Source organism: Acanthaster planci, linkage group LG01 (assembly GCF_054643075.1).
Source record: "Acanthaster planci isolate LZ-2023a linkage group LG01, COTS_SCS, whole genome shotgun sequence".
NCBI lineage: Eukaryota > Metazoa > Echinodermata > Asteroidea > Valvatida > Acanthasteridae > Acanthaster > Acanthaster planci.
The window spans coordinates 14,158,424-14,170,477 of NC_141777.1; the positions used below are offsets into that span (position 1 = coordinate 14,158,424).

General features: G+C 40.2%; 1 protein-coding gene across 2 annotated transcripts; it reads right to left on the minus strand.

The window, feature by feature from the left end:
- Positions 1-269: 269 nt before the first annotated feature.
- Positions 270-10,318, minus strand: LOC110979498 (uncharacterized). 2 transcript variants are annotated; one of them, XM_022235342.2, is made up of 11 exons: positions 10,061-10,318; positions 8,892-9,029; positions 7,390-7,412; positions 7,183-7,214; positions 6,323-6,380; positions 5,865-5,964; positions 5,238-5,349; positions 4,351-4,393; positions 3,879-3,949; positions 3,513-3,621; positions 270-2,149 (listed from the first exon to the last, which is right to left on the minus strand). In XM_022235342.2, exons 1-11 carry the CDS (start codon positions 10,299-10,301, stop codon positions 1,949-1,951), a joined length of 1,128 nt encoding a protein of 375 aa, XP_022091034.2. In that variant the 5' UTR covers positions 10,302-10,318; the 3' UTR covers positions 270-1,948. The 2 variants fall into 2 exon arrangements, with proteins under 2 accessions (XP_022091034.2, XP_022091032.2); XM_022235340.2 differs by having other exon boundaries at positions 10,046-10,318.
- Positions 10,319-12,054: the final 1,736 nt, after the last annotated feature.

A 12,054-nucleotide genomic window follows, 5' to 3' on the forward strand; every position in this document is an offset into this window, starting at 1 on the left:
ACACACGAGTCAGGCAAAGTCACACTCATCAAATACTTTGAGCCCCGCAGGAAAATCGAATATAAGAGGTTCATATTTCGTGAGGCCAAGCAGCTGCACACTGAAACTTCCGCAACTCGTCTCCAGCAGCTTGCCAAAAGATGGGAGTTCCAAGACTGAGACACAGAAGTGAAATCTCAGATCACTCACGGCTGTCCATCATCTAAGTTGCATTGCTCTGCCCCCCGCAAGTCTGAGCTAATGCTGACCAAATTGCTATTACACAACTCTTCCGGCAGTAAACTCTGCTAACTTTGTCTATTTTATTTTTCAAGAACTTCATTGGCCAGAGGTAACTAGACAGTAACCTGGTCACCGGTTCAATGCCTTGAGATTAAAAATTACTATCAAACCCCAAATGCCAACCATAGGCTGACGAATGATGACGAAGGATTCTAGAGCCGTTAGGAGAAAAAAACTTCACAAGTACACTTTTCAAAGCCAGAGCGTGTATCTTTTATGCCAAACGTTTTAATGCAAGGAGCACCTACAGAATCCTAAGCTGGTTGTATGGCAGAGAAGACTCCCTCTTGACAAGTTCTTTCAGTATATGGGCTCTGTTTGTTTCATGCGGATCCGAATCATGATCAGTGCTCTGACATTGGTTCACTGATACCAGATGCTACCTAATGGGCAAAGCAACCCAGTTTTGGGATCACTGTTTGAGATTCAGATCCATGCGAAACAAACAGGCCCTATGTGTAACAGTAGTGAACAAACAGACACGTTTGAATGACTACAACAGGAAAGACTGATGCTAATACATTTACACCTTACAAACATTCAGTACAAAACTGTCCATCCCCACACCGACTGTCAAAGATTGAGCTAAAGAGGTTGATCCAATGGGTATGTGGCTCAAATATGACCTGCATGCAGGCCAGGTCACAAGTGATGTGCACTGTGCTTTGAATAAGCTGATGGCCTATTAAGGGCCTTATATGAACAAACACTCGTGAAGATACTCTGTCATAAGGTCCTAACAGGTGCACACAGTGGCATTCTTGAGTCTGAGTTAAAGCAGCATCTAGACAACCTGGAAATCTCTGAGGATGAGACCCTAGAATAAGCACCTAGTAAAACTGTTGCTCAACTCCAGCAGTAACTAATGACCATCCTTTTGACCACACCCACTGCCTACAAGAGCCTCAAAACCAAAATGTTCCAAAGTTTCCAAGGGAGCATGCCATGCTTTCTCAACATTTGATCATAGCTGGAATGACGTCATGACGTTTAGGAGAGACAAATTAAGCATCTCTGAGAACGCAGTGTAGGAAAGTGCAAAAGAACACAAATCATTGGAGTGCTTGTTATTTAAGAAAAATGTTTAGAGGAAAATTGTTCATTGGAGTGCCCAGCACCCAGACAGCTTGATGCTCAAAAGTCTAACAATTGGGAAGAAACATGGAGATTCAGTGGACTGAGGAGTATATGTAAGAAATTTAAGTAACTTGAGTAATTTGAGAAACTGCATACATTGATGCCTGTTTTAACAGTTAAACCATATGAAGGATTCCCAAAGTGCACCTACATGTAATTCAAGGAGCATCTAAGATGCAAGTACACCTGTTCGAAGAACACCAGATGAAGGTGTTTTCTGTGTTCACAGTATTATTTACACTATTGCCAATGTCTGGAAGTTGAGTTTATAATCATACTGCATCAAATGATTAAATTAAAATGTTGTGGATCTCGAATGCAATTCTCTGCTTTATGAACGGTTTTGGTATCATCAGCTGGTGTTATATTTCTGTGAAACAGATTTCTTGTCTTTTCCTCAGCTAAAGTCACTTGCAATCAAGACCAGCTACTTTGGTAGCGCCAGTGGGGGCAATAACAATATTCCTGGCATCACTAGAATGCACAAGAGGCAGATTCCAACCTCCTCCTTGGCTAGTTCTTTTTCGGGTTATGAAAACCATATGTATCTGTCATCTCTGACATGCCCCATAGGTAAGGAGGGATCCAGTGGCTTGACTGTGGCGTTGAAGCGGTAGTTGTGGATGACAGTGATTTCTGGTTTACCGGCGCACAGGCCCTCGGTCACGTAGCTAGGGAGCTCCAACTGGGTCAGGTTGCTGGTGTAATAGCCAGCGATGGCATTGAAGATCTGACAGGAAAACCGGTACAGTTTTACTTATGGTGAGTTGGTGAAACGGTATAAATATATGATTTGCAAAATTATGAAATCATTATCATCGAGAAGGGCTGTGGAGGAAGGATGAATTGAGTAGGTTAACTACTTCCTGCCAGGGATTCCGGATCCAGACACGTATGCTTTATATGTTGGCCGGGGTCTCCAAACTCGGACAAAGGGAACAGGGCCTTGTAACAAAAGACCATTCTCGGAACAAAAAACCAGACTGCTGGGCATTACCAACATTTTCTCACTCTCAAAAGTGGAGAAAATTCAGCCTTATTTTGAAACAGCATACCACGGTTTGGGGCATTTAGAGCGAGCAGATTACCACCGGGGATAAAAGCACTCAATCACCGCAGCGATGAGCCATACAGCACCGCTGCATGCTAATCTAGCCCCTATTGAAAAGAGGTCACCAGCGCACTGAGCCAGGTTCATGAACAAAAGAAAGTTTTATAACACTGCAAGCTCTGAGCTCTTTTTACAAGGCTGCAGGCCTGGCTGAAATACTCAGGCGTCAGCACATTTTGTCAGTCAGGCTAGAGTGGCACCAGACAGTCCTTCACGTGTATGTAAATGAAGATAGGAATTTTAAAGAATTTTGAAACAGAAAAAAATGATAATTATCCCAGACCAGCATCATCTACATTGATAACTGCCCCCGGGCAGCAAGTAGTTAAATGGGGGGGGGGGAGATCAAGTGACTCAAAATATTGTGCATCACCAAGTGCCTCATGGAGACATGATTTCTACTTGCAGTATTAAGCTGCTTTTGATGATCCAAGTTACATTGTTTATGTTTGGCATAATAAATATCGTTGATGCATTCGTAAGCCTCATAGAAGAACTTGTTTTTTGCAAAGACAATTCCAACTTAACCAAAAGCCGGCCTGCAAAAATATAAATGATGGATGCCTTGTTTTGGCCTTCTTGTGTCTACCTTGGAAGCCTTGCTAAAATGAATAGAGGTTGTGCATGGCAGTCGTCTTTCCAGTAACTGCTTTTGTTTTGGAAGGATAGCAGAAAAGGTCTTACTCATTTGTATCCCTGTTGAACAAAAGCTCTTACCTGAAAAATGACTGCCGTGCACAACCTCTATACTGTTCACTACACAATTCTTGCCTTGTCTCCAAAATACACAGAGAAAAAAGATTTGTAGAAAAAAGAATGTTTAAAAACATTCCAAATGTCCCAATTTGAAAGAACTACATACCATCTGAGTTAGAGAAATCCAAAAGGGAAATGGCAGGGTTTGCAAACAAAGACTACTTGAGATACAGCTATACAAAAAAATTGCTTTATGCTGGAGAAATCTAAGAAAACTTATACCTACCTTTTCTGCATTGTAAACTTCCACCAAACTGTTGTACATCGGCCATTTGGGATCACGGATGAACTTGCTGCTGTTGACTTTGCCCGTGCTGAACTGAATGATTCCCCATCTGAAATATATAGGTACATTATACATATCCTTACATGAAATTTCATTTTGTGCGATATTTCATTTCATTGCATTTCATTTCAGTGCTATTTTTTGTTCCCTCAAAGCAGATAGACCAACACTGCATTCCAGAAAAGCAAGTTTGAATCAGTTTTTGCTCAATTTTCTTTATCCCTTCTGCAAACCATTTAAACCTTAGCATAGTCACTGTTTCTGTGGTTTACATGATAACCACGGAACAAAACACAATACTCTCACCTTTCAGGAAGATGCATGTTGATGACATGCTGTGGCGACCACACCCAATTATCCTCAGGTAAACCAGGCACCTACAATGTACATGGTAACGCAAACCAAGAACTCTCAGTACCAGACAAACAAGAAAAATAACACTGTAAATCAAAAGGTGTGTGACGGGAAAGTCGTGGGAGAAGACAGAAGAGTAAAATCATGCATACCATAAGTATGAAATTAAACGCAAGCTCTTTTGTCTAGAAATGATACACAGTTCAGTTGAAACACACACAAGAAAATCACGAAGTGGTAATATAATTACATGCATGCATGACTAAGGAGCTCAGTGCAGATATGGCAGACCGTGCTTTGTAACTAGTCAACAGTACAACAAGAGCACATAAGACAAAAGTTGCCTCGGAAACATTCAAGATGGGACATTATACAGAAGCCCTCAGGTAAACTCAAGTTGTACGGACATTAGAATCTAACTGACCTTTTCATAATGTCCATTGACATTTCTCACATGCCACTCCACCCTGTGAAGAGAAAAATGGCAAAGGTGTAATGTTTGCACAAAGCAGTACAATCAACCAAATCTGCACACAAATGCTATAACCATTTCCAGAATCTTGACCACCCTGTCACTGCTTTATTCTAACTGATGTCTAACATCATACATTACTATTTGACCCAATTTTATTAACCCTTCACTCTGGAGGACTGCTACTACCGCACCATTGTGTGAGGATCAGTGCATACCACGCATACAGTCTATTCACCACGCAGCTGCTGCTTCAATGGGTCCTGCTGCTGGACAAAGCCCTCCATTCAGGGCATACCACAGCCCAGCAGGCACGATCAAAATAATCCCACCGTGAAGGGGTTAAACTGGGAATAAGGCCATGTTGATAACATTTCACAAGTTGGCTCTGCTTGAGTGCCATTTACATTTTAACAAATTTCAATTTCAAATGCAGCATTTTGAAAGAAAACAGTAAAGTTCTTTGTGAATGTGAAACATCCCAGTGGCTACGAAATGATTAGATATGGTCAGGGGAAAAGAAAAGGTAGTCCCCCCTTCCCTTGATAACAAAGAGTTGTTGGAAACTCAGGGCTACAGTCATGACCATCACAAGTCTATTCACAAGACATGAGGTGGGCAGTGACAAAGGAATGTCTTTGTCACCTTTCATTTGAATAGCTTGTGACTTGTGACTAAACAATGGATGACTTGTCGTGGACCAGCGATTGACACGACTTCGACACTGAGCAAAACACTTTCAAAAACTCTTGCACTAACGAAATTCCAAAACTCAAGCACCTTTCAAAAGGAATTTCAGCCCCCTGAAGTATATGACCACATTGCAAATAAGAACTCGCCTGCTGAAGTTGATTCTCCACTGGTCCCCATTCTTAGGTGGTGCCCTAGCCATGCTGTCATTTAATACCAGGTCTTTCAGTGGCAAGGCTAGCTCAACAGTCCAGTATGAATCTGAAACAACAAAGGAGATCATCCCTAAATATCTGATTTCCAGGAATGCGCCAAGCAATCTGGACAAAAAATGACAGCCCAGTGAGGAAAAACAAGTTTTTAATTTGTGCCAACAAGTGCTTCTGATATTATTCTGACAATACTGGAAACTATGGATTCCACTAACAAAATCTAAAAAACATTGATCTGGTTGTGAAGAGAACAGAACACGTTAACTCGATGAACTGAAATAAACCACTTTTTCTTGGCCTTGGTTACATCGTATTACGTGTTTCTGATTGCATTTACTGTCAAGCAAAGACTCAAATCACATGAAATCCTATCCTAGCCTAGGACCTTTTAAATAAGAAAAAAACTGGACTTTGATTTTATTTCTATTCTGAGGAAGAAACATGGAAAAGCACACTGATATTACTAAGCCATTACGACCAGTAAACTGTTGCAAGAGTTGATTTGTTTGAGTGATAATGTGGATAACAATCTCCTTTTTTACTACTTTACATTAAATGCCCTACCCTTGACGAGTGGATTGTTCACAGGACCATCAACATAGATGGCGCTCTTCATGGTTGGCATCTCAAAGCTGCTGTTGGGGAAGCCACCATTCATGTATGGCTGAAAAGGCACAGAGAAAGAAGCAGTGCTTTTAACTAACCTGAAAGAAAACTGAACCAAGTGATGAGTCACACAAATACAAAATCACCCAATTTGTCCAAGCATATGTGTTATTGTTTAGTTGACAGTCCATCTGAATGATCTCAGGGTGAGTTTTTTAATTCCATCCGGCGGTTCCAATACATAACTGTAGTGGTTCAAAGAAAAGTTGCCGAAGAATACAAAAATGTGTATAAATTAACTTAAGTGGGGGGTCAGGCTTACTATTCCTTTCTAAAAGCCTAATGCTTTCAGAAAGTAGATTGATAGGCAACAATTTTCATTTTTTTATAGCTTTTTGAACAGATACAAAGTTTACCTGGTTCAAGATGAGGTCCCATGTGGTGTTAATGGCATTGATTTCAAACTCTTTGTACCTGTCAGGACACACAATTGAGATGGGTGTGTCCTTGTCAGTTTGCCAATTTTCTGTAAACCAATCAAAGTGCATGATCACAGTGCAATGATTGCTGAAGATGCCCCTAGTAACAGTCAGAAGCACTATGCCATCCTAAATTTCCAAATAGGTGGCCCATGTTGGTTTTTCTGCATAAAAAGAAGCACAATGCCTTTGCCAACATCAGGGGGCTGCCTGACCGTCATGATCATATATGCAGGTTCCATTTATAATCCTAATCGGAACACTGTGCCTTAAAGGCAGAAGGGATCATTTACAGCTATCCCAAAATCAACTGATTATATTAGTGTTAAGAATCCATGCTTTAGAGAGAGTAATGTCACTGGACTTCCTGTGCAGTAATTCCATCTGGTCATGTTGAAAAAAATGATCAAAGAAGTTAATTTCCACATTTCTGAATCTTCCATAAATACTAGACTCCACTGATTCTAACTTGGGTGGAATCTGTGAATAGGAGCGACAAGTTCATAGCAAGGATTTCCATATAGTAGTTTCCCTAAACTGCGTGATCACTTCATTACAAAGGCAGAACTGGCTGATTGAGAATCGTACCCGAATTCTCCTTTAGGGATAGCCTGGAGAGGGGGACCACTTCAAGCCACTTCAAACTTTTAAGCCACTTACAAGACCCAAGAATGTTGTGGATTCTCTATTATACATGCACTACTGACAGAAATACATTTCAAAATGTTGGTTGGTGTCCATCTATAGATTATCAGCAATTATTTGCTTCAAATAAAAATACACATTGATTTATTTACCAGTGTGTACTCCAATCTGGATCAGTAAACACCTGAAGGTGAAAAGGAAAATGAAAAAAAAGCAAATTTACTCAAAAAGAATTATTATTCTTGATACTCCCATATTTGTAATAAAATGCGTTCAGATAGTCTGACAAAAACCAACACTTTTAAAATGACAATTTACTCAAGTTCAAGTTAAGTTTAAATTAACCAAATTCAACCTACCTCAAAATCATTGTCTTTGAAAACTGCAAAATATGGAAAAAGGTGAACATTAATCAAAATGAGTTACTGAACTTACTGCATATTTCCAAATTTTTAACAAGACCATTCTAACCAATGAGTGACAAAAACCAACCGTACAAAACAAGATCATTCACACTTGCTCGTCTTATTTCTTCACATAATGCACATACATGTAAGCAGACATCCAGATGATCCATCGAACACTCGAGTCAACAATTTCTGAGGCATTTCAGTGATTTCAGCAAATCCATTTCGTGCTGCTTTTAGAGTAAGCTGCCTTTGCAATTTGACGGCCTTGCTCAATTCTTTTGGATGCAGCAGGGAGGTTACATAAAAACTGAATGTTGGCAATGTGCATGAACATGAAGCCAGCTACGTTTTACAGGACACTCCTGATGGCCCCCTGTAATGGCAGAAAGCACTGTGTTGGATTTTGTAAATTGTAAGTAGCCACTGTTAGGGAATAATGGCTTTGTACAACAGTCATAAACAACAATGCTTATTTCCAATAGGTGGGGGCCGCTGCAGATGAACAATGATAGCACAAGCATGGCACAAGTTCAATCACGGACCATAATTAACCATACATGTTGTTTGAATAACTCTGATTGAATGTACGCTAGTCGACGATGGGTGGTCTAGTCTAGTCTACTATTCACTATCAGCCTATTGAGGTTGGTCGCATCGTTGATTGCAATAAATCATTTTTAATAGCAAAGTGTAGAGAGGACCAGTTATGAGAAAAATGCCAAAAAAACAGTGTGTCACAAGTACATGACAATTTTCACTTTTATTTTTGCTATTTTGCCCTTCCTGCGGCCACCTTTTTTCCCCTTGGGCCTAATGACCTGACAATGGTTACTTCAACTTCACTGCACAAGTGCTAGGTACGTCACCAACCAACCATTAGTTAACAAATGGTCCTTGATCGAACTTGCCAGTGGTGTGTTACTGTGTCCATTTCATGGTAGATGATCAGATATCTCACAGTTCAACAACAAGCGATCCTTTCTTTTCATTCTTTTGAATGAGAAATGTTCCACAAAAATAAAATGAACTCCTGCAGTACTTTTTTTAAAGCTACAATGTACATATACTTGAATAATATGACAGTGGTGGATTCAAAGAGAACCTGTGACTTTTGAAGGCACGTTGTTGAAGAGAAGATTGATAATGTTGGTCATCTGCAGCCATTGAAGTACACGTATTTCATCTATATGCAGTTACCACATCAAATCTAAACAGCCTGTTTTTTTTAACTGTGTGTTAGTCTATGTGTGTGTTGATACATGTACGAGCCCGTTCAAATGTCAGAGAAGAGTGCTTTGGAGCCTTTTGAAACTAAAAGGCAGTCATAATTAGGCTTTTTTTAAATTCTAACCAAATCCCAACCCTGAGATCACGTTTCCCACTCTGCTGACAAATTCCAACCAAATGGGAGGGGATGTGCATTCTAGAGATGGCTTTGAGGAATTACTCACCAACAGAATCATGCTGAGTTTGGTTTGCAAAGACATCCGTCTCTTGCAGATAGCCGCCAATGTAAAGATAGGTGTCATCATAGCGTAGCTTGGCCCAGGTCTCAAAGCGAGGTCTGGGAAAGTCTCTTCCTTGAATGTCTGAAAGATCCCAAAAGTGATAATAGGAAAAATTAAAAAGCTCTCACACAAAAATTCCATCCTTGTTGGATCAGATCAGCAATTCAAAAAGAAACAATGACATGAACATGAAATAATCTCTCCTTAACAATTTTCTTTCACCTCTGTTTTTCATTTACTCTTACTGTCATCTAATCCTGTCATGATGTTAAATTTTCAGAAACTGGAAAAGGGTAAAGCTGTCCTGAGTGGCACACATTGGTCAGTATTTACTGTACAAATGCCAGGATCCACGTATGAAGATTACTGACCCAGCATTACTGACCCTCCTATGCTCAAGTCACTCTTTGTGTCAGTTGGTATGCAGCACCCAGATACACAGCTGTGTCACATTGTGCACTACACTATCCCTCACACTGTCACAGGAATTTCAGACTGCACTCTGAATGCTGGCATTCTTTCTGGGGACTGATTTCGTCCTTGAATAAAGGGAATTCTCAGAAAATATGTACGAGGACAGTCTCCAAGTTGTGATGTGTGCCTCAACTGTTTGAGCTCAGCTAGGCTGACGAATGTTTCTGATTTCAACAGAAAAGTTCTCTTTTCATCCTCCATGAGAAAACCTCACCATTATTGTAATCTTTGATTCCCACTGAATCCCCAAGTCATGAAAGTGGGCGCATTGGACAGTTTCCAGGTTTCAGGACTGTTATTTGGGGAATGAATTCTGAGGATTTTGACTTGGGGTATGAGCTATTTTTAGTGAAATGAATGAATAATATTGAAATTGGAAAGCCTATGGAAGGTACTTGGACTCTACAATCACCCAACCACAAAAAGAGGCGATTCGTCGAGTCCAAGTTACTTGGACTTGTAGGCCCTACTATATTACTATACTAGTGTCAAGTGATGTCCACGTCCGTGTATGGAGCTCTTCCCAAATCCAAGCATGCAAACGTAGCATGTGATATGTTTGAATACAACATCTCTTCTAATAACAAAGTTTGTGACAGAAATCCCCAACACAAGCAGCCTACCAACAAATGGCTCACTGGGTGAAACTTCAGTCCACGCTTTGTCAATCAACTTGCCGTCAATCTCAATAACTTCCCCAGGTCCAAGGCGGTACACTACGTAAGTCCGGGGCAAAGGTAAGGTTTCGCAGGTAACTGTGCATATCACTAATCTGATCTGTGAGAAAATTATGGCCAGTATGAAGATAACAATGCACACTTTCGTCGAAAGTTTGGATCTCAGGAACGAAGGAAATTTTGCCACACTGGAGGCCGCCATTATGAATAGCGCCACCAGTCGCCATCTGTGCGCTACGATTATTGATAAAACATGGGGGGGGGGCGGACAGCGGGGTCTGGCGTCAGCTCATTCTTTTCCTACCTCATTGTTATTTTGCAATTCGAGTTTCCTCAATTTTGTGTTTCTGCAAATTAATGGCTCCTAGCCTTGTAGACTGGTGGCGTTCATATAAAGACGATCAACAAGGAAATCATAGGCAACTTTGTTTTGTTGATTTGAATTTGTTGGGGGGACACGGATTCTGATTTTCATTAAAATCGAATTCACACTCGACATTTTTCTGTTAAAGAAACAGAGGGAATTTGTATTTAATACATCATTTCTAATTTAAAAGGAGCCTATCAAACCTAGGACGGTAATTGATCAATTGTGCCTTGATTCTTCAATTTCTGCCGACAATTTTTGTCTATCGTTCAGCTTGTCTACTCTAAATGCTTCATTGACAATTTGTCAACTTTTAGTTTCTTGTCTGCTGAATATGCTTCCCTATTACACCTTTTCTCTGATTTGTCGTGTCTTGCTACTTTTGAATTTTGTCAAAATATCATTCATTTTGCCACCTGTCACATAATTCAACAAAATACTTTGCAATATGGACTTCAATATTGAGGTAAATCTTAATATCTTCATTCCGGATCTCTTGACTTCACCAACTTTTGCATCTGCTTGGCCATTTTGCAAATGGTGACTTTGTGTTAAGCTTCACATTCAAACTTCATCCTTGAGCTTGGAAAGGATTCCAGCTCAAACTAGAAGACTTAAGTCACTCCATTAATTTGAAAAAGGAGAGGCACGTCTGCAGATCAGCCAACATTTTAGAAATGGTATACTAGAAATATAGGACCCTCCATACAAGTTTGAAATTTCACTAGCAGTTTAGCCAAAACATAACAGCAGATGTCAAGAAGTCTTGAGCAGTTTCCATTGTGCTTCCTAGCACTATTTTAATACATAATATTTTTACATTTTTCATACATGTTATAACAATTTTTTCCACACAACTGACGCTATCAAGTACATTTTCACTGAAATATGAATGGATCAATGGAATGCATCTGCCAGCACTTCAGCCAGAAACAGAAGTCACACCTTCAGCCTACGTGCAGTCCACACTTGAGCTGTCCAAAGACAGCAGACTAACCTAAACCCAAACTCACGAGATGTATTCCTGAGACACCTTTTAGGTACAAACTGAGGTGCGCACTCTTTGTTTTTGAACTTTCAATAAGGAGTCATGTTGCATGTAATGCAAAAGTGGTTGGGTTCTGCCTTCATCAATCCAGCAAAATCTCTCAAAAACCGTCTGATGAATACTGACGACTCAAAGGGAGTTGGGGCAAGTCTCTAGGGTCTCAAGAATGGCAGCCAGCAATCACTGGCCTGCTTAATTGACCCACCATTCGAAAACCAGGCTGAAGTAGGTTATTGATGTTGGACAATTCCCAAAGCCAAGGTAGCTTTTCATACTTCTAGATGATCCAAAGTCAACACTACTCCCGCAGAAAGCTTTGAAAGCTACAGGCAATAAAAGCTGTGGAATTTGTATTGCTCGTTGTCACCGTTTTCGAGAAGAGACAAAAGTCTCTCTGGAGAGTAAAAACTAGGTTTCGAGAAAGTCGCATTTGAAGTTGGTCTCTTTTCAAATGCTTATTCCCCAATATTTCAGCATTCTTCAACTTTATGTTACCCCGTGAAAGAGGGATCTTAAATGACACGAAAGTACAAAATAATA